At 40.6% G+C, this 22207-nt stretch overlaps 2 protein-coding genes across 3 annotated transcripts in view; both read right to left on the reverse strand.

Annotated features, from left to right (window-relative positions):
- The window catches only part of USP50 (ubiquitin specific peptidase 50), a 41092-nt gene extending 37284 nt beyond the window's left edge, over positions 1 to 3808 (reverse strand). The window contains exon 1 of the mRNA XM_053593319.1: positions 3600 to 3808. Within this exon, the coding sequence (XP_053449294.1) occupies positions 3600 to 3652 (53 nt within the window). The 5' untranslated portion in view covers positions 3653 to 3808. The remainder of the gene's footprint in view (positions 1 to 3599) is intronic.
- Positions 3809 to 14708: 10900 nt separating this feature from the next.
- The window catches only part of TRPM7 (transient receptor potential cation channel subfamily M member 7), a 122656-nt gene continuing 115157 nt past the window's right edge, over positions 14709 to 22207 (reverse strand). For both annotated transcript variants that reach the window (XM_053593315.1, XM_053593314.1), the window contains exon 40: positions 14709 to 16187. In XM_053593315.1, the coding sequence (XP_053449290.1) occupies positions 16057 to 16187 (131 nt within the window). In that variant the 3' untranslated portion in view covers positions 14709 to 16056. The remainder of the gene's footprint in view (positions 16188 to 22207) is intronic.

Genomic DNA, 22207 nt, shown 5'->3' on the forward strand with positions numbered 1-22207 from the left:
GTTTGTGGGTGTTTTGATGGACATCTAGGCTCTGGCTGGTGCCTTAACGTGTTGGTTTTCTCAGTTGCTAGTTGTAGGCTGTGGCAATGCTGAGCTATGTGTCGGGGCAGATTCTCTGTGTCTCTCTGACCAGGGAGGATAGAGGTCTTTTGACATCCCTTCTGTTTCCCCGGCCCTGTAGTCTTCTTCACACTGCAAATTGTACTGGCAGGCCCAGTTTAATCTCTGAGTCAACAGAGATTAAACCTGGGGCTTGTTGATAAGAATCAGCTTCACTTCAATGTTAAAAAGCAGTGGAGACAATGGGCAACCTTGCCTGGTTCCTGATCTGAGTGGAGATGATTTCAATTTTACTCCATTCAATATAATATTGGCTGTGGGTTTGCTGTAGATGGCCTCTATCAGTTTAAGAAATGTCCCTTCTATACCAATTTTCTTAAGTGTTCTGATAATGAAAGGATGCTGGATATTATCAAAAACTTTTTCTGCATCAATTGAGAGAATCATTAATGTGTTTATGTGATGTATTATATTTATAGATTTACGTATATTGAACCAGCCTTGAGAGTCTGGGGTAAAACCCACTTGGTCATGGTGTATAATTTGTTTGATGTGTTGCTGGATTCTGTTTGCTAGGGTCTTATTGAATATTTTTGCATCAATATTCATCAGAGATATTGGTCTATAATTTTCTTTTCTTGTCGGGTCTTTCCCTGGTTTGGGGATCAGGGTGATGTTTGCTTTGTAGAATGTGTTGGGAAGTATTCTTTTATTTCTGTTTTAGAAAAGGTTAAGTAATATGGGTACTAAGTGCCCATCGACCCATGAATGGATTAATAAATTATGGTATATGTATACCATGGAATATTATGCAGCCTTTAAAAAAGATGGAGACTTTACCTCTTTTATGTTTACATGGAAGGACCTGGAGCATATTCTCCTGAGTAAAGTATCTCAAGAATGGAGGAAAAAGTGTCCAATGTACTCAGTACTTCTATGAAACCAACTTATATTTACTCACACTTTCTTATGAAAGATAGAACACAATTATACCCAGAATGAAGGAGAGAAATGGAGTGGGAAGGGAGGCGTGGGAGAAGGTTTGATGGAGGGTAAAAGGTGGGATCACACCTATGGAGCATATTGAAAGGGTACAAGTGTAATCTGTCAAGTGTAGAATATAAATGTCTTAACACAATAATCAAGTAAATGAGGCGAAACTATGTTGATTGGTTTGATGTAACTATGTCAGATTGTATAAAAAAAAATCAATACATTGTACCCCACATATGCATAAATGTATTCATGATCTATGTGTATATGACTTAATAAAAAAAAAAAGGACTCAGCTTCACCCTGTACAATTTGAGTCAATACATGATATAAAAGGTTATGCAATTTGATCTGCCTGCCAGAAGGTGGTTCTTGCCAGAATAACCAGCTGCAGTACTCTTCTGGGGACCTATGCCTCCGAGATCTTGGTTTAAATCCTGATTATGCCAAATACTAGTTGTATTATCTGGAATTCTTTTTCTTTTATTTGAGACATAGTTTTACTCTGTTGACCCAGGCTAAAGTGCCCTGGCCTCAGCCTAGCTCCTGGCAACCTCAAACTCCTGAGTTCAAGAGAACCTCCTGCCTCAGTCTCCCAAGTAGCTACAGGTGCCTGCCCCAATGCTCAGCTAATGTTTCTATTTTAGTAGAGAAGGGGTCTCGCTCTTGCTCAGGCTGGTCTTGAACTCCTGAGCTCAAGAGATTCTACCATCCGAGCCTCTCAGAATACCAGGATTACAGCATCAGCCACCACGCCTGGCCTGATCTGGAATTCTTATGCCTGTTTCTCATCTATAAAATTGAAATAATGCCATCTGCTTATAGGATTCTTGTGACAATTATGCATGTACCATATAAGATACTTGGCACAGATTACCTAGACAATAAATATTAACTATAATAATTTTAAGGGTTGGGCACAAAATACAAAAATTAGCCAGCTGTTAGGGCGCACACCAGGAGTCCCAGTTATGTAGGAGGCTGAGGCAGGAGGCTTGCTTGAGTCCAGGAGTTTGAGGCTGCAGTTAACTATGACGATACCACTGCACTCTAGCCTGGGCAACATAGTGAGACCCAGTCTGAAAAAACAAAACAAACAAAAACCCTCAAAATTTAAGTGGATTGATCTAGTATGTCTTTCATAGTAAACTACAGAATTGTAGTGTGCAGGGCAGCGCCTATGGCTCAAAGGAGTAGGGCGCAGGCCCCATATACTGGAGGTGGTAGGTTCAAATCCGGCTCCGGCCATAAACTGCAAAAAAAAGAAAAAGAATTGGAGTCTTCACATCCACTGGCCAGGCGTGCACAGAGAACACTGAGGACTTCCTCAGAGGCCACCTCTCCTCTCACAAATCTTCCTTTTGTGATTTTTTTTTTTTTTTGTAGAGACAGAGTCTCACTTTATGGCCCTTGGTAGAGTGCCATGGCCTCACACAGCTCACAGCAACCTCCAACTCCTGGGCTTAAGCAATTCTCTTGCCTTAGCCTCCCGAGTAGCTGGGACTACAGGCGCCCGCCACAACGCCAGGCTATTTTTTGGTTGCAGTTCAGCCGGGGCCGGGTTTGAACCCGCCACCCTCGGTATATGGGGCTGGCGCCCTACCGACTGAGCCACAGGCGCTGCCCCCTTTTGTGATTTTTTATATTATATATATTTTTAGAGACAGAGTCTCATTTTGTCACCCTCGGTAGAGTGCCATGGCATCACAACTCACAGCAACCTCCAACTCCTGGGCTTAGGTGATTCTCTTGCCTCAGCCTCCTGAGCAGCTGGAACTACAGGCGCCCGACACAACACCCGGCTGTTTTTTTGTTGCAGTATGGCTGGGGCCGGGCTCGAACCTGCCACCCTTGGTATATAAGGCCGGCGCCCTGCCCCCTGAGCCACAAGCGCCACCCTCCTTTTGTGATTTTTTATATTGTACCAGGTAACCCAGTGTCTTTGTTTTGTATAATTTTTCTTTCTTTGTACTGTGTCTAAAATTGGGGCTCCATGAAACAGCAAGCTTGCCTCAGTACATCAATGTACACTCACATCAGTTTGAAAAGGGTTCACTGTTACACGAATGGTCATTTTCACTTTTTCTTACTGATGTCCTGGGAGGTCCTGGACTATCACCCTTTAGGAAGTACATACCTCTATTGCTGAGATATTGGATCATTATCTTCCCTTCCTTTTGTGGACCTCCCATGGGTTAAACCTGGGAGAACCCATGCTAGGTGCGGTGGCTCACGCCTGTAATCCTAGCATTCTGGGGAGGCAGGTGGATTGCCCTATTTCTAAAAATAACTGGGCGTTGTGGGGGGCACCTGTAGTCTCAGCTACTCAGGAGGCTGAGGCAAGAGGATCTCTGATACCAAGAGTTAGAGGTTGCTGAGAGCTATGATGCCACGGCAGTCTACCAAGAGTGACAAAATGTCTCACAAAAAACAAACCAAACCTGGGAAAACCCTTCCAAATGCAGGAAGTATCCCCTGACTCCTTGGAGCATGGCTGTTCCCCACAACTGATCTTATCTAGAAAGCTGTAGTAGACAAAGGCTCACAGGACATAGTAGATACCGAAGTCATCCGCAGGGAAAGACTGCTGGGAAGTCATTATCACGGAACCACGCTGGCTTTTCACTTCTAAGCAGGAGCAACATCTAATCCTTTTAACTTCATTTCTCTGAGCCTGTTAATACTGGCTTTTCGTTTTGTTTTGTTTTTCTAAAACAATTTATATGCTCCTCCCCACTTCCAGTAGCTGCAAACTGATTTTCACTTGTATCAAGCACCATTCTAACTTGGATTTTTTTCATATGTCATAATCCTTCCCATTCACGCTCAAGATTCTAGCATGTTGCCATTAGATACTGTTACTTGGTTGCTAGAAATGTTTTAAAAGATTAAGTTTCAGAGAATGAACTGCACACATATCCTTCCTTCCTCCCTCACTCAGTTTCTCTTGTGTATATCTATATTACACACAAGTGCACAAAAGGGTTACTTCCACTGAGTTAGTCAACATGATGGCAACCCTGCTTGCTCTGGGCACTTACTACCTCTCCCAGTGACTGCCCCTTCCTAGGAGCCCTACAAGAATGTTTCTTGCCTAGGGAGAGAGGGTAGATTTTGCTGCTTCCAAAATGTACTACATAAACTCATACAGCCTCTTTGGAGAGAAGTATGGAGAATCCTCATAGAACTAAAAGTTGACCTAACATTTGATCCTGCAATGCCATTACTAGGAATCTCCCCAGAAGAAAAAAAATCCTTTTACCATAAAGACATTTGCACTAGAATGTTTATTGGAAGTCAATTCACAATCTCCAAGATGTGGAAATAACCCAAGTGCCCATCAACCCATGAATGGATTAATAAACTGTGATATATGTATACCATAGAATACTGTTCAGCCATAAAAAGGTGGAGATTTTATATCTTTCTTATTAACCTTGATGGAGTTGGAGAACATTCTCCTTAGTAAAGGATCATGAGAATGAAAAAGCAATTACCCAAAGTACTCAATAATATGAAACCATAAGACGAGCAAATACCCATCCAAGAGAAAAAGACAAACTCGACTGTGGAGGAAGTGGAGGGAGGTGGGGGTAGGTCGGGGGAGGGAGAGGATTGGTGTGCTCTCACCTATTTATGGCATACCTCCTGGGTAGTGGACACAACTACGACTGGATTTTACCTAACACACACACACACACACACACACACACACACACACAAAATGTAACCTAATCATCTTTACCCTCATATTAAGTCTGATTTTGTGTAGGTTCTTTGGGCTTCCTATAAACACATTTGAGTTATTTACACATTTGAATTTTCTTCTTTCTCTTATGTCTTTTCTTACCTATGTAACTACCTGGGACCTCCAGTAAAATGTTGAATGGAAAATAGAATACTAGTTGTCCTTAGTGCTGTCCTTAAATCAGAGAAAAAGCCTTGGCAATTCACCATTAAGTGTAATGTTTGCAGATACAGGTTTTTGAGAGTTGTAATCATAAGTAGATAGTATGATTGGATTTTTCTGTATTTATTGAGGTAGTTGTATGATTTTTCCTCATTATTTATTGATAATGGTCACATACTAAACCAATCTTCAGACAAACCCATCTTGGGTATACAGTATCATTTTCTTTCTCTCTTTTTTTGAGACAGAATCTCACTCTTCCCAGCCTAGACTGCCATGGTATCAGCCTAGCTCACAGCTACCTTAAACTTCTAGGTTCAAGTGATCTCAGCCTCCCAAGTAGTAGCTGGGACTATACAGGTGCCCACCATGATACCTGGCTGATATTTCTACGTTTAGTAGAGATGGGGTCTCATTCTTGCTCAGGCTGGTTTTGAACTCCTGACCTCAAGCAATCATCCTGCCTCAGGCTCTTCAAGTGCTAGGATTATAGGTGTGAGCCACTGCACCCAGCTTGCAGAATCCTTTTCATGAATTGTTGGATTCTATTTGATAATCTTTTTGTTTACAGTGTTTGTATCTATGTTCGTGAGTAAGATGACCTATGTATTAATGTTCTGTGTAACAAATTACTGCAAACTTTGGTTTATTATTATTATTTTTTGAGACAAAGTCTCCCTATGTCACCCTCAGTAGAGTACTAGGGCGTCACAGCTCACAGCAACCTCAAACTCTTGGGCTCAAGCAATCCTCTTGCCTCAGCCTCTAAAGTGGCTGGGACTATAGGTGTCCACCAAAACATCCAGCTAAGTTTATGTATTATTATTATTATTATTTTTTTTAGAAATAGGGTGTCTCTTTGTTACCCAGACTGGAGCACAGTTGGCTCAATCATAGTCACTACAACTTCTTAACTCCTGGATTCAAGTGATCCTCCCTCCTCTGCCTGTGTAGCTGGCCATGTGCCACCATGCCTAGCAAGATTTTTCTAATTTTTTTAGGAAGAGGTCTTGCTATGTTGCCCAGGATGATCTTGAACTCCTGGCCTCAAATGATCCTCCCACATTGATAGGATTACAGGTGTGAGCCACTGCACCCAGCCCCCCTACATTTATTCTTTTAATCAGTATGGACTCATGAATTCCTGTTTTGTTCATGACTTCTTTTCTTTTTTTTTTTTTGTTGAGACAGGGTCCCACCCTATGCCCCTGAGCAGAGTGCAGTGGGCATGGTAGCTCACCACAACCTCAGACTAGGGCTGTGGGCACCCTGCTGCCTCAGCCTCCAGAAGCCGCTGGGATTACAGGCGCTCGCTGTGGCACCCAGCTGGGTTTTTCCATTTTTTTCATGAGTCGGGGTCTCACTGTCGCTCAGGCGAGTCTCGAACTCCTGAGCTCAAGCGATTCTCCCTCCTCAGCCTCCCACAGTGCTGGGATTACAGGCATGAGCCACTGCGCCCGGCGACTTATTTTCAATGTTCAAATTGTCCCAAGATTAGCCTGCAGACACCCTTTGAGACACCCTTTTGTATTTGTTTGAAATGTCCCCATTATTCTTTGAGCACTTCCTTATTTTTGGCACAGGAATATCTTCCAGATGTTTCCTTGTACTATGTCTGCCCCAATCCTGAAGTCGGCTGTCTAAGAGCCCTAGTTCCTTTTAGTGGAGAACAGTATTTACAAACCAGTATGTGGAGCTCGGCACCTGTAGCTCAGTGGCTAGGGTGCCGGTCACATACACCGGAACTGGTGGGTTCAAATCCAGCCCAGGCCTGCCAAACAATAATGAAAACTACAACCAAAAATTAGCCAGGTGTTGGGGCAGGGGCCTGTAGTCCTAGGTACTTGGGAGGCTGAGGCAAGAGAATTGCTTGAGCCCAAAAGTTGGAGGTTGCTGTGAGCTGTGATGCCACAGCGCTCCACTGAGGGCGACATAGTGACACTCTGTCTAAAAAAAAAATAAAGAAACCAGTATCTGGGAGCTAGCTGGGTGTACTCATGCAATCACAGCATTGCTGCTTCCATGTCCTCACAGTAGAAAAAGCTAGGGATTATATACACACACACACACACACACACACACAGACACACACACACATTTCTACAGTTTGAGAACCAGGAATTCAAAACAATAATTCTAATTCCAAACCGACCTTTCAGGATTTGTTTTCTCCCATTGCTCATTTACAAATGTCACCTCCAACAGTGAGACACCTTTCATTGTTCTCAATACATTTCCTTCTTTGATCAGCCCCTGTGCATGTAAGTAATCTTCCGTCCCTCATTACACAACACACAGACATTATCCTCACCCTGCTCTGACACCCCACGCCAGGTCACTGCTGCTCCCCGCTTACTTTGGTCTGAAAACTAAGGGATTTTAGACTAAATTATTAATGAAGGATGAAAAAGAGAAGAAAGGGGTTTGGCTCTTCCTGTTAGTTTTTGCTTCTATCTTTGCTGGATTACTTTTGTTTTCCAACCTCCCTATCTTCCCCTCCAGCTATTTTATCTTCTAATTGTGTGGAAGTTATACATTGTTTTTATATTCTCTTATTTGTCTCCTTTAACTATTTCAAAACTATAAAAGTAACCCATGGTACCTTAATCTATTTGGGTGTAAGGTTTGAATAGCAAGGGGTGCTATACTATTCCAACCTGTTTGGTTTCTAAACTCTGGAAGATTTATAATAAGTTTGTGCGAAAATTTACCTTAATCTGTGTTATTCTTAAATTCACATAGTGAAAGTGAGGACACTTAAAGTCACTCTTAAATCAATGTCAAAAACATCTATAATTTTTCCCGAATAGTAATGAGGGCTTTAGTGTGTTTTTACTACCATCTTCCCCTGAATCCTTTTCATAAACATTTTTATTCTTGTTTTTCCCCCCCAAAACATATGTATAGTTCTTTGCCAGCAAGAATTTAAATTTCTAGATTTCATAAACCTTTGCACACCTTTGTACGTCTTTTTTCTTACGTCTTCCTACATAGATTCCTTCTTTTCCCTTGAATATATACTTAATATTTTCCACGAAAAAGCATAGGTAGAAATTTTCTGAGAATGCCATCACGTGGCTGGATTCTAGTTTTTCCTGGTTTCTCTTAATACTGCTCTGCTTCCTCCTAGATGTAACAAGGGAGAATTTTGATGGAAATCTGCGGGGTTTTATTGTAAACTTATTTTTTCTCTTTATTTGTAGAGTTACTAAAATAGTGCATCCAGTGGATTCTCTTATTTCCTCTTTCTTTCTGGAACGCACAGTTATGTCTCACTCAGTAATCCAAAAAAATGCCATGTCTTTGCTTTTTGCCCATTATTGTGCTGGGTGTTTAACGGTGTCTGTACTATCACATCGCTTACAATCTATTGACTATTTGGGTTTATTCTGTGCTTCCAACTCTTCCCATGACTTTTCACACACAAACTTGTATGTAATTGAACACTTGTATGATTACTTGTGTTCTCTGGATTTTTCTGGCTACTTATTACACCTGTTTTTCAGTTTTACTCTTTTTTTTTTTTTAAGAGACAGAGTCTCACTTTGTCGTCCTTGGTAGTGTTGTGGCGTCACAGCTCACAGCAACCTCCAGCTTTTGGGCTTAGGCGATTCTCTTGCCTCAGCCTCCCGAGTAGCTGGGACTACAGGGTACCCACCACAACACCCAGCTATTTTTTTGTTGCAGTTTGGCTGGGGCTGGGTTCGAACTCACCACACTCGGTATATGGGGCCGGCGCCCTGCTCACTGAGCCACAGGCGCTGCCCCTTAGTTTCACTCTTACAAGGTAACCTAAAGATGCCTTCAGATGTTAATATGAAGTAAATTTAAGCACTTTGATGCACACACATCACACACCTATAAATCTCTTAAGCATGTTCATACTGTATACTATAGGAAGAAACTACAAGATAACTTCCTTCTAGAGAAAAATCACTCTCAGAACATTTTCTATTTCCATCATGTCCTCTTTCCTTCATTGGAACTTCCAAGGAAAGAAGGTAGCAAGGTATTAGTATTAGAGTACCTCTATGTGCTCAGTACTTAACTCATTGTACCTCCACACTACCACTAGGAGGTAACTACGGACAGTGAGCCTTGCTCAGTAAGCCAGTCACTTGAGTAAGTGGCAGGGTAAGAATGAGAATCCAAGTCTACCTAGCTCCAATTTGCATTGGAGTGCACTCTTCATTGGCATTATAAAATACAGTCGCCCATAGGATGTATCAGTGCTTTATTCCTTTGAATGGAAAGGCCCATGTACTTCTTATTCCTTCTTATTCATAACTAATATCCCATTGGAGAAATGCGTATTCAGAGCCTTCCTTAGCCTACTTTAAAAACAGGTTGTCTTTTTTTTTTTTTGAGACAAGAGTCTCACTTTGTCCACTTTGTCGCCCTGGGTAGAGTGCCATGGCATCACAGCTCACAGCAACCTCCAGCTCTAGGGCTTAGGCAATTCTCTTGCCTCAGCCTCCAGAGCAGCTGGGACCACAGGCGCCCGCCACAACGCCTGGCTATTTTTTTGTTGCGGTTTGGCCGGGTCAGGGTTTGAACTCACCACCCTTGGTACATGGGGCCCACCCCCTACTCACTGAGCCATAGGCACCGCCCACCTGGGTATTTTTAGAGATTAGCTCTCTCACTCTTGCTTAGGCTGGTCTGGACCTCATAAGCTTGAAAGTAAAGATTTTATATGTCATATTCTCGGGGCATAATACAAAGCAATTAGAAATTAATAGATCTACTAACAACTGTAATACAGACAATAGAATGTGAACATCTATGATTAACAAGAACTCTTACAAACTGACATCAAAAAGACAAATATAGCAAAGCATATGAATGGACATACTCAGCAAAGACAACTAAAGACCTAAAGCATGGGAAACATGCTCAAATTAACTTATTAACTTGGAAGTACTTTTCTATCATGTTTATTGTTCACATTTATTTATTGATTGAGATGGAGTCTCACTCTGTCGCCCTGGGTAGAGTGCCGTGGTGTGATAGCTCACAGGAACCTCAAACCCCTAGCCTCAAGTGATCCACTTGCCTCTGCCTCTGGAGTAGCTGGAGTACAGGTGCCTGTCACAAGGTCCAGCTAGCTTTCTATTTCTATTTTTAGTAGGAGAATACTAAGTCCCCATCAGTTTCAGGGGCATATGAGTTCAGGCTGGTCTTGGTATCCTGAGCTCAAGCAATCCATCCATCTCAGCCTCCCAAAGTGCTAACATTACAGGTATGAGCCACCATTATCTGGCTGTTTACATTTAGATTGTATTTACTATTCATTCTTACCTAATTCCTTTGTTTTTGCCTAGTTTAAGATCATTAATACCAACAGCTAACATTTATTAACTTTTTTATTTTTTTCATTATGGGTTATTTACGATTAGGTTGTATTTTTGTGTTTCTAAGGTAAAGTCCAAAGTCTGGGTTGTAGTTGAGTCCTTCACCCAGTGAATGTGTCTTATATCCCTATGTTGTACCCAGTAGGTAGGAACTGAGCACTTGAGTCCCTTCCCCACTTTTTGAATTTGTTTTTCTCTCTTGTAGGTCTGTAGTTGTGGGTCTACTATTTTCAGATTAGTAATGAGAATGTGGGATGCTTGTTATTTCCATTCTTGAGATTCCTTACTTAGGCGAATGTTTTCCAAATCCATCTAGGTAAACACAAAGGATGCAAAGTCTCCATCTTTTTTATGGCTGAATAGTACTCCACAGTACACATCTACCAATTTATTAATCCATTCATATGTTGTTGGACACTTGCGTTGATTCCACTTCTTGGCAATTGTGAATTGAGCTGCAATAAAGATGCTAGTATAAATGTCTTTATGGTGAGGAGCTTTTTTCTTCTGGGTAGCTTCCTAGTAATGGGATTGTGGGATCAAATACGAGGTCTACTTCTAGTTTGAGAATTCTCCATAGTCCTAAAAAAAAAAAAAAAAGACTGTACTAGTTTGTAATTCCATCAAAGGTGCTTAGTGTACTACTCTCTGTACCCCCACCAGCTTCTGTGGCCTTAGGACCTTCTGATGTGGGTTATTCTCATTGCGGTCAGGTGCTCTCTCAAAATAGTTTTGATTTGCATTTCTCTGATGATTAGGGATGACGAGCACTTTTCCAATGTGTTTGTTGGCCATTCATCTGTCTTGTTGGGATAAGGTTCTGTTCATATCTCTTGCCCAATGATTAATTGGGTCTTGCTCTTTCCTGTTGATTTGCTTGAGTTCTTTGTAGCTTCAGGTTATTATCCTCTGTCAGATGTGTATCCTGCAAATGTCTTCCCCATTCTGAAGGTGGTCTATGTGCTCTATTGTGTCCTTACCTGTGCGAAGCTTGTTGCTGCAGTTGCCAATGGGGTCTTCTCAATTAAGCATTTTTGACGCCCCCTCCCACCCCCAAATAATTAACTGGGTAGATAGTGCATACCTATAGTTCCAGTTTCTTGAAAGGTTGAGAAGGTAAAACAGCTTGAGCCCAGGAGTTCAAGGCTGCAGTTAGCTATGAATCCTACCACTGCATTCAGCCTGGGGAATAGCATCAGACTGTCTCCAATAATAGTAAAAAATAAAATAGAATCAAGCAATTGCTACGTATAAACCTCTGCACCCCAACTCAAATGATTAAACATAGCCCTTTAACCACTATAGCACCAAAGGTGAAGAAAGCTCTGCACCTCCCAAAGCTGAAGCCAAAGGCAAGGCTGAGAAGCCCAAAAAGACAGTGCTGAAAGGCATAGATAGTCCCCACCCCCAAGAATATATACAAATCACCCACCTTCTGGCAGCCCAAGACACTGAGGCTCCAGAGGCGGCCCAAATACCCTCAAAAGAGTATCCCCCAGGAGAAACAAGCTTGAGCACTATGCCATCAAGCTCCTCTGACCACTGAGTCTGCCACGAAGATAGAAGACAATACACCTGTGTTCACTGTGGATTTTCAAAGCCAGAGGTGGTGCTATGTTTAATCATTTGAGTTGGGGTGCAGAGGTTTATACGTAGCAATTGCTTGATTCTATTTTATTTTTTAGTATTATTGGAGACAGTCTGATGCTATTCCCCAGCCAAGTATCAGACCAAATAAGGTGTGAAGCTCGGTAACATTGATGTGGGCAAGGTCTACACCATGATCAGCCCTGATGGAGAGAAGGCCTATGTTCAACTGGCTCTTGATTACAATGGTGTGGATGTCAACAAAACTGGCATCATCTAAACTGAGTCCAGCTAACTAATTCTAAACATACATCTTTTCACTATAAAATATTTATTTATTAATTTATCTATTTTTGGACGGGGCTGGGACTGGGTTTGAACCTGCCACCTCTGGCATATGGGGCTGGCGCCCTACCCCTTTGAGCCACAGGCGCCGCCCCACTATAAAATAAAAGAATTTATTTTGAGGGAACAGGAACAATGATTATATATTTGAAGACATGCTGAATTTGTGGGTCTGACGATGATATTATAGTTCTTGATATTTTAAAAACAGATACTAAGGTATTTATAATTAAAATGAAAGAAAGGGCGGCGCCTGTGGCTCAGGTAAGGTGCTGGCCCCATATTCTGAGGGTGGTGGGTTCAAACCCGGCCCCGGCTGAACTGCAACCAAAAAATAGCCGGGCGTTGTGGCGGGCGCCTGTAGTCCCAGCTACTTGGGAGGCTGAGGCAAGAGAATCGCTTAAGCCCAGGGTTGGAGGTTGCTGTGAGCTGTGTGAGGCCACGGCACTCTACCAAGGGCCATAAAGTGAGACTCTGTCTCTACAAAAAAAAAAAAAAAAGAAAAAAGAAAGAAAAATCCCATAATGCAGGATTGCACAGGAAAAACAAGAGCTGAATGTTGGATGGCACAGGGCATTAAGAAAGTGCCCTGTAAATTGGTGCAGTATACTGTTAGCTGGACAGTCTGGCTTTTCTGAAGAATAACTATTTCCTCTCCCATCCCCATCCCCCATCAAGGTGGATTCACAGATGTATAGGCATGTCCAAAGAGTATAAAGGAGGAATACACATTCCAGAGAGGATCAAAACTTTAGCTTAGAATTTTAAGAAAAAGATCACAGATCACCCATGGCCTTTATGGCTCACAGATCATACAGATGCTTTGCGTAAAAACCAGGTAGGAAACATTAAGACCAGATACAGTAAATAAGGAGGATCACAAAAATCCCTGTAGACACATCATTTCCTGCAAGTAACTACTTGATTTCTCTTCTAAGTTATAACTATTTATTGAGAACTGTTGCCCCCACCTTTTTTTTTTTTTTTGTAGAGACAGAGTTTCACTTTACCACCCTCAGTAGTGTGCCATGATGTCACAGGACTCACAGCAACCTCCAGCTCTTGGGCTTTTGCGATTCTCCTGCCTCAGCCTCCCAAGCAGCTGGGACTACAGGCGCCCGCCACAACGCCCGGCTGTTTTTGGTTGCAGTGCAGCCGGGACTGGGTTTGAACCCACCACCCTCGGTATATGGGGCCGGCGCCCCACTCACTGAGCCACAGGCGTTGCCTTGATTGTCTACTTAAAACACATAATACAACATCATTGTGATCTACCTTCCTCAAGTGGGAGTTTGGTATTATGCAAAAACATTTCACCATTCATGAACTATTTTACTATATACTTGTCACAAAGCATGTATCCTGCAAGGAACTGGGTGCTGACCACCCAGTTAGAAGTCTAAAGGGCCACTTCTCTCTGCAAAATTATTTTTAGTAGGTTATACCTAGTAGCAACATAGTCTGACTTGATGGGGGGGGGAAAGGGTTAGTTTTAAATTTTTCTTTGTATTTAAAATTGCATCTATACATTCTAATACAATTGACACGCATGACTTTAAAGGTAATAATGGCACATACATCAAGAGATTGAGAAGGGCATACTATTAGATAACTTCTGGGCAAGAGAATTCCCATTTAAAAAATTCATTTGATAAAAGACAGTTTTATTCTCCTCTGAAGGATAAGACTGAGAAGAAAAAATTAAGGAGATTAAACAACACCTTCAGACTATGGGTAATAATATTGAGCTTTAGTAATCTAGGGAAAGATATTACTTCTTAGGGATGAGGAATCTGATTTTATTACTTTCCAGAATTAACCCCCCAAATTAATGGAATAGATATACTTTGGTAAAATAATCAGGAAATGGTATAGAAATTATCAATATGTCATTGTGCTTGAGAGTCAAAATAGCATAGAGCTTAAGTGCAGAGATGCAAGTCAGTCAGCTTGGGTTCAAATCCTACTATTGCTACTTACTAACTGTAAGACTCTTTGGAAAGTTAACTAGTACCCTGATTTTCTAATCTGTAAAACAGAATAATAAAAATAATACCTATTTCATAAGATTATATAAAGATTTATAAGTAGTCTTGGTGCTTGTAGTTTAGCAGCTAGGGCGCCAGCCACATACACGGGAACAAGAAAAAAAAATTAATAAGTAGTTAGAGTAGTGCTTGGCATGTATTAACCACAGTTAGCTACTACTATCATCCTATGGAAGAAACAAAATAAAATTAGACATCAATAGATAACACACGTTCTCCTTTTCTGGTGTAAGAAAATATAAAACAAATTTTTAAAAGACAGTAGGAAACCAGTATCAATTTAAACAGTGTACATACAACACAGGTCAAAAAGCATACGTGAATGAATAGTTCATTTAAAAAAATTGATAATTCAAAAGCAACTGACACTTTGAAATGTCAGATAATTTTTCAGTATTAAACTCACCACACATCTGTAAACAAGAATAAATTTATTTAATTTCTTTTAAAGATTTAATAATATACAAAACGTATATATAATATCTTTAAGTAATACACTTTTTCTCCCCACCCCCAATTGATATTAAACACTAAACAGTTTAATCTCTTCTTGCTTTGTCTGTATCTATGAGATACACTACTGAATACAAATAAGCTTTATACTGCTCCCTTCCAAACAAAAATTAGAATTAGTACCTAGGAAACAAACCAAAAGAAAAAAAAAGGAAAAAAAATTAAAGCACAAAACTTTGTCAAATGAAAAGCTTTTCTTGTTGTTGAATATTCAACTATATCTGGGGCTGCTAAATTACATTTTATTGGCATAAAGTTGCATTGCAATCTGCCACTATCACATAATGATAATCCAATACAATTAATTTCTCAAATAAATACCACAGACAACATTTGTGTTCAAATGTTTCTACACAATTTTAAACATATGCAAGAGTTCATGTTTACATTTTGATTTGATATACTGGTCAACAAAATCTTTGGAGAAGTATCTAACTTCCAGGTTGTCACTATAGATATAGATAGGAAAAGAGTACTTAATTTTCCTTCACAAAGTTTCCTCTTTCATATATATTTAGTTTATATACCAGTTTACCACGACTTTCTTCTACTTAACAGTGACTTGATAAAACAATGTAAAAAAGCCCAACTAATACTTTTGCACAATTTGGGTTCTATTTAAACATGGGGCCTAACCCTGATTCATAAATACCATCTCTCTTAGAACATAGCCTTCAGCTCAGGTTTCTTTTATTATTATCATCTTTGTGAATCTAGATACTAACAAGTAACTTCCTTTGCCATGGCAAACAAGCATCTAGTTGGGAACTAGCAACAACAGATTGCTAAATGCACTGAACACACACCAAGGAAGACTCTTGACTGCCATTTAACCGAAAGGCTGAATGATTTCTTCATTTCCCTGGCTGAATGGCAATTCAGCTGCCAAGAAAACCTGCACAGATACCTACCTTTGGCTAAAGGTATTGCACCACGTAAGAGAGGGCATCATCCTCATCAGAAAAAAGTCCAACGACACCCTCTGCTATAAAGAGCCCTTTAAAAAGTTATAAATACTAATTTTTCTGTTAACAATACAAATTTCCCAGTTGCCAACTGTATCCTACAGGGAGCTGTTGAGTGACCAATTTAATCAGGTCAAAAGAATATCGACCTTTTAACTGTGCTGGAGTCAGCAACTTCAATTCACATACACATTTCTAAGTCACAGATAGTTTCCTCCTAAAGGAAAAGTGACACAGTAACATTTTTGTGAGGTGTAGGCAAAACCAATGATTCTGTAATATTATAACATTAGACGAACAGAATTAGTTGATTCTGATTCTTTGGTGGAATTTCCAGGTTGAAGAGTCAAATCTGAAGGCTCATCCTGAGGAAATGTAATTTTATCAGGCGTATAGTCATTCCTCTTCAGATCTAAATTCACCACAACAGAAAAATTTAAAAAAACAGAAAAACAACAAAAAAAGATTAGTATTTCTTAGAAATGAAGAATTAAAAAAAAAAAACACAACAACACTTTTTTTTTTAAAGAGACAGTCTCACTTTATCACTCTCAGTAGAATGTGGTGGCATCACAGCTCATAGCAACCTCCAACTCCTGGGCTAAAGCGATTCTCTTGCCTCAGCCTCCCTTGCAGTTTGGCCGGGGCCGGGTTTGAACCTGCCACCCTCAGTATATGAGGCCAGCGCCCTACCCACTGAGCCACAGGCGCCACGCTAAAACCACTTTCTAAATCAAATTTTCTCTAAAGGTGTCAAGTCTGTTTTCCACCACATTTTTATAATCAATGATCACAAAATTTATACACGCAAGAATGAAGCCATTAGCTGGGTGTGGTGGCTGGCGCCTGTAATGCTAGCACCCTGGGAGCCCAAGGCAGGTGGACTGCTTCAGCTCACATGTTCGAGACCAGCCTGAGCAAGAGCGAGATCCTGTCTCTACTAAAAATAGAAAAACAGAGGCAAGAGGATTGCTTGAGCCCAAGAATTGGAGGTTGCTGTGAGCTATGACACCACAGCACTCTACCCCGGGTGACAGCTTGAGACTCTATCTCAAAAAAAAAAAGAAAGAAGGAAAAAAAAGTCATTCATTTCTTAATTCATTCAATAAATAATTTATGGTAGCAATGAAGACAGAACTAGATCAATTCTAGGGAGCTTACAGAATTAGAATGAACAGAATGTGATGGATTGGTTATGAAAAAGTTAAAAAGGAATCAGATAGTTTTAGGCTCAAGCAACTGGTAACCATTAATGAGTTGGGGAAACAGACTTTTGTGGGTAGGGTTGGGAAAGGAAAACAAAGAAGTCTGGAATGGACATGTTACTATAAAGATGCTTTAGGGTATCCACGTAGAAATGTAGGCAACTACAGATAGAAACAGAAACTCATAATGGAAGTAAAATCTTCTGACAAATTTGGTATAATCAGTATATAGAATGCATTTACACTTATTGGACAGGACGAAATCACTTAAATTATAGACATATGAGAATTTGAAAATTTAATGCAGTGATATCAAATTTATAATTTAAATCATAGTTTTGCATATACTCTTATACATTTATCTCCAAATAAAATAAAACTGACATTCAGACTACGAAGTTTATTCTAAGAAGTACCTATATTAAATGATCTAAATATATATCTGTAACTATTTGGATTATTTTAGATAAGTCAAGAACATGCCAGTATGTTTTAGGGAATACAAGCCAATTTGCAGCTGTACTATACAAAGAACAGTGGAGAGACACATAATTAATTACAGCTCAAGTCTTAGTATGTTGACTAACGGGGGGTAACCATGAACATACCATCTCAACTCTATTTAATTACATCAACTGCAAAATGAAGGATTTGGACTGTATTGCTTTTATGGTCTCTTCTAGCTGTGAAATACTGATTATAATAATCTAAAAAACAGATATGCGAATTAAAAAAAAGCTGTGCATGGTCGTACACAAATGTAGTTCCAGCTACTTGGGAGGCTGAGATAGAATGACCACTTAAGCCCCAGGAGCTCAAGACTATTCAGCTGGATATAGTGAGACTCTGTCTCAAAAGAACAAAACAAAGGGGTGGCACCTGTATCTCAGTGAGTAGGGTGCTGGCCCCATATACTGAGGGTGGCAGGTTCAAACCTGGCCCTGGCCAAACTGCAACAAAAAATAGCCGGGTGTTGTGGCGGGCACTGGTAGTCACAGCTACTCGGGAGGCTGAGGCAAGAGAATCACCTAAGCCCAGGAGCTGGAGGTTGCTGTGAGCCGTGACGCCACGTACTCTACCGAGAGCAATAAAGTGAGACTCTGTCTCTAAAAAACAAAACAAAACAAAACAAAACAAATCCAAAATGGCATTGTATCCAAATCCAAATAAAAATTATACATGGACTGCCTGTTGAGTTCACCAATATGCATGCTAGTTCTGGGTAAAATGGACTAAACACATGCCCTATTTCTCCTACTAACCACAAGTAACAACTCTTCACAGAATACATAAAGCAACATATAAAACAAGTCTCAGCTAAAACTTCTGAAAAGTTAGGTAAATGGCTGTTTAAGAAAGAAAATCAGAGTTTGAAGGACCTATACAGTGGTGAGTGAGCTTCTCTTTTTCCCTCTCTGCTTTTCTGGCTTACACTTGAAGATAGCTCAATTCCAGAAGTGCAGAGTAAATGCATTTCTGTCTGGAAAAAGCTCTAAGACATTCTGGCCTGAGGATCAAAGGATGGGACCCTGTAGGATGAAGTCCTGACCTAAGACAAGCCATAGTCATAAAAAGGTACTGTTGTGGTGGTTGTCTGTTGAGCAAACACCTAATATGCTGAGAGAGTATCTTTCTCTCTGGTCAGAACTGGTAATAAGTACCTGTATGGTCAAAAGAATACTTTTTTCTCCCTCTTTTTTCCTTAATTGCTCAGGACCAGAGAGGGATTTAGTTGTAGGAGTGTGTAACACAGTGGTTCTCAACCTTCCTAATGCTGAGACCCTTTAACACAGTTCCTCATGTTGTGGTGACCGCAGCCAAACATAAAATTATTTTTGGTGCTACTTCGTTAACTGTAATTTAGCTACCTTTTTTTTTTTTTTGAAACAGAGTCTCTCTTTATCACCCTCGGTAGAGTGTTGTGGCGTCAGAAGTTCACAGCAACCTCCAACTCCTGGGCTTAGGCGACTCTCTTGCCTCAGCCTCCCGAGTAGCTGTGGCTACAGGTGCCCGCCACAATACCCGGCTATTTTTTTGCTGCAGTTTGGCTGGGGCCGGGTTTGAACCTGCCACCCTCGGTATATGGGGCCAACGCCCTATTCACTGAACCACAGGCACCGCCCAATTTTGCTACTGTTATGAATCATAATGTAAATATCTGATCTGCAGGATGGTCTTAGGCGACCGCTGTGAAAGGATTGTTCAACCCCCAAAGGGGTCGTGACCCACAGGCTGAGAACAGTCGATAGGCAAAAATCCTGGCTTTTTAATCAGTGTACTAAAAGAAAGAATATCTTGAGATCCACAGTATGTGGGACATCACAGACAGGAGGAAAATGGAGAAAGGGACACCCTAAATTTGTGGGTGAATCCCAGCCGCGCAATCTCAGATTAACCCCCAAGTGGGACATGCATGGAAACACAGCATAGCAAAAGCTTTGAGTGCAGACCACAACTCAGGTCTGAGACTTGACTCATACACGTGTGACAGTCCTGAGTAACTAACTGCACAGGCTTTCAAAACTAAACTGGCACTAGAATCAAGATGATTGTCCATTAATGCAAACAAAAATAAATATTCTCTAGAGAATTTTTAACACGGTTCAGAATATTGTAATATTCAAAATATCCAGGACTGGCCAGATGCAGTGAGTACCTGTAATCCTAACACTTTGGGAGGCCAATGTGGGAGAATTGCCTAAGGTCAGAAGTTCAAGACCAGACTAGACAATATGGTAATGCTCTGTTCATAAAAAATAAAAAAAGTTAATTGAGCATGGTGTGTGTGCCTGTAAGTCCTACCTACTCGGGAGGCTAAGGATAAGAGGATCTCTAGAGTTTAGAACTGCAACCTGGGTGATAAAGTGAGACCCTATCTCTTAAAAAAAAAACATCCAGGACACATTACAGAATTATGGGACATACAAAGGAACATCTCAATGATTCTTTTTTTTTTTTGCAGTTTTTGGCCAGGGCTGGGTATGAACCTGCCACCTCTGGCATATGGGGCTGGTGCCCTACTCCTTTGAGCCATAGGCGCCGCCCATCTCAATGATTCTTGATCGCAACACCAAGATTACCCAGATGGTAAAAGATTATTAGAAAGACGTTAAACCAGCTATTATAACTACATTCCATGGTATAAGGGCATAGAGATTTGAAATAAATGAAAAAGTTCTTTTTTTTCCTCCCGAAACTGAGTCCCACTTTGTTGCCCCTAGTAGAAGTGCTGTGGTATCACAGCTCACAGGAACTTTGGACTCCGGGGCTTCAGCAATTCACTTGCCTCAGCCTCCTGAGTAGCTGGGACTATAGGCACCCGCCACAATACCTGGCTATTTTTAGAGGTGGGGCCTCACTTTAGCTCAGGCTGGTCTCAAACGTGTGAGCCTTGGCCTCCCAGAGTGTTAGGATTACAGGCGTGAGCCACTGCGCCTGAGAAATAATCAGTATAAAAAGAAACAGATGAAAGTTACAGGACTGAAAACTATAATGGAAATAAAAAAAATCCAATGAATGGGCTTAACAGAATAGACGGAGAAACATAAAAAGATCAACAGAAATTATTTAATGTGAACAGAAAAAAAAACTTTTTTTTTTTTTTTTTTTTGAGACACAGTCTCACTTTGTCACCCTTGGTAGAGTGCCATGCCATGCCATGGCATCACAGCATCATAGCTCACAGCAACCTCCAACTCAGGCTCAAGTGATCCTCTTGCCTCAGTTTTTCTATTTTTTTTTTAAGAGACAGGGTTTCACTCTTGATCAGGCTGGTCTTGAACTTGTGAGCTCAAGCAATCCACCCGCCTCAGCCTCCTAGGGTACTAGGTTATAGGTGTGAGCCACCGTGCCCCGCCCAATGAACTTTTCTTAATTAATATTTGTAGAATACTGCATGTAACAACAGCAGAATGTACATTTGTTGCCAATATACAAAACAGTCACTGTTTTAGGGTGCACATTTTAAAGTAAATAAAATACACCAAGATTTAAGAGATGCAGCTCAAGAGATGCTTTGATGGAAAATTACAGCACTAAAGGTTTTGTTAGAAAAGAAGGTCTCAAAATCAATATTCTAAGCTTCTGCATTAATATAGTAGAAAAAGAACAAACTAAATTTAATGCAAGCATAAAGATGGAAATAAAAAGAATAAATCAAAGAAATTGAAAACAGAAAAGCAACAGAGCAAACCAATGAAAACAAAAGCTGCTCTGAAACAAATCAATAAAAATGATAAACCTTGGTGGTGCCTGTGGCTCAAAGGAGTAGAGCGCCGGCCCCATATGCTGGAGGTGACAGGTTCAAACCCAGCCCTGGCCAAAAAAACTGCAAAAAAAAAAAAAAAAAAAAAAAATTTTTTCCAAAAATGATAAACCTCTAGCCAGAGTGACCAAGAAACAAAGAACAAAGACACAAATTGCCAGTGAAAAAGACGATTCACCAGACTCCACAGATACTAAAAAGATGATAAAGTAATAATATAAATGACTTTATTCCCATAAGTGTGACAATTTTGATAAAACGACCAATTACTTGAAAGACAAACTACCAAACTCACTCAAGAAGAAACTGATAATATCAAAGTTCTGTATTTATTAGATAAATTAAATACTTAGTTAAGAACCAACTGACAGGGGCGGCGGCACCTGTGGCTCAGTGAGTAGGGCGCCGGCCCCATATGCCGAGGGTGGCGGGTTCAGGCCCAGTCCCAGCCAAACTGCAACAAAAAAATAGCCAGGCGTTGTGGCGGGCGCCTGTGGTCCCAGCTGCTTGGGAGACTGAGGCAAGAGAATCACATAAGCCCAAGAGTTAGAGGTTGCTGTGAGCCGTGTGACGCCACGGCACTCTACCCGAGGGTGGTACAGTGAGACTCTGTCTCTACAGAAAAAAAAAAAAAAAAAAAGAACCACTGACAAAGAAAACTTTAGACCATGATGTTTTCAGTGGACAATTCTACCAAGCATTTATAGTGGGGATAATATCAATTCTATATAATCTATTCCCCCAAACAGAAGAGGTATGAATATTTCCCAACTTATTTTATAAGGTATGTATTATTCTGATACCAAAATAAAACACAGTACCCCCCAAAACACCAACATAGACCAATATTCTTCATTACCCCTGATGTGAAATCCTCAACGTATTAGCAAACCGAGTCCAACAATACATTAAAAAGATTAACAAAAAAGGGTATTAATCACAACAAAGTGTTGTTTTTCTTAG

This window comes from Nycticebus coucang, chromosome 6 (assembly GCF_027406575.1).
Source record: "Nycticebus coucang isolate mNycCou1 chromosome 6, mNycCou1.pri, whole genome shotgun sequence".
Classification (NCBI taxonomy): Eukaryota; Metazoa; Chordata; class Mammalia; order Primates; family Lorisidae; genus Nycticebus; species Nycticebus coucang.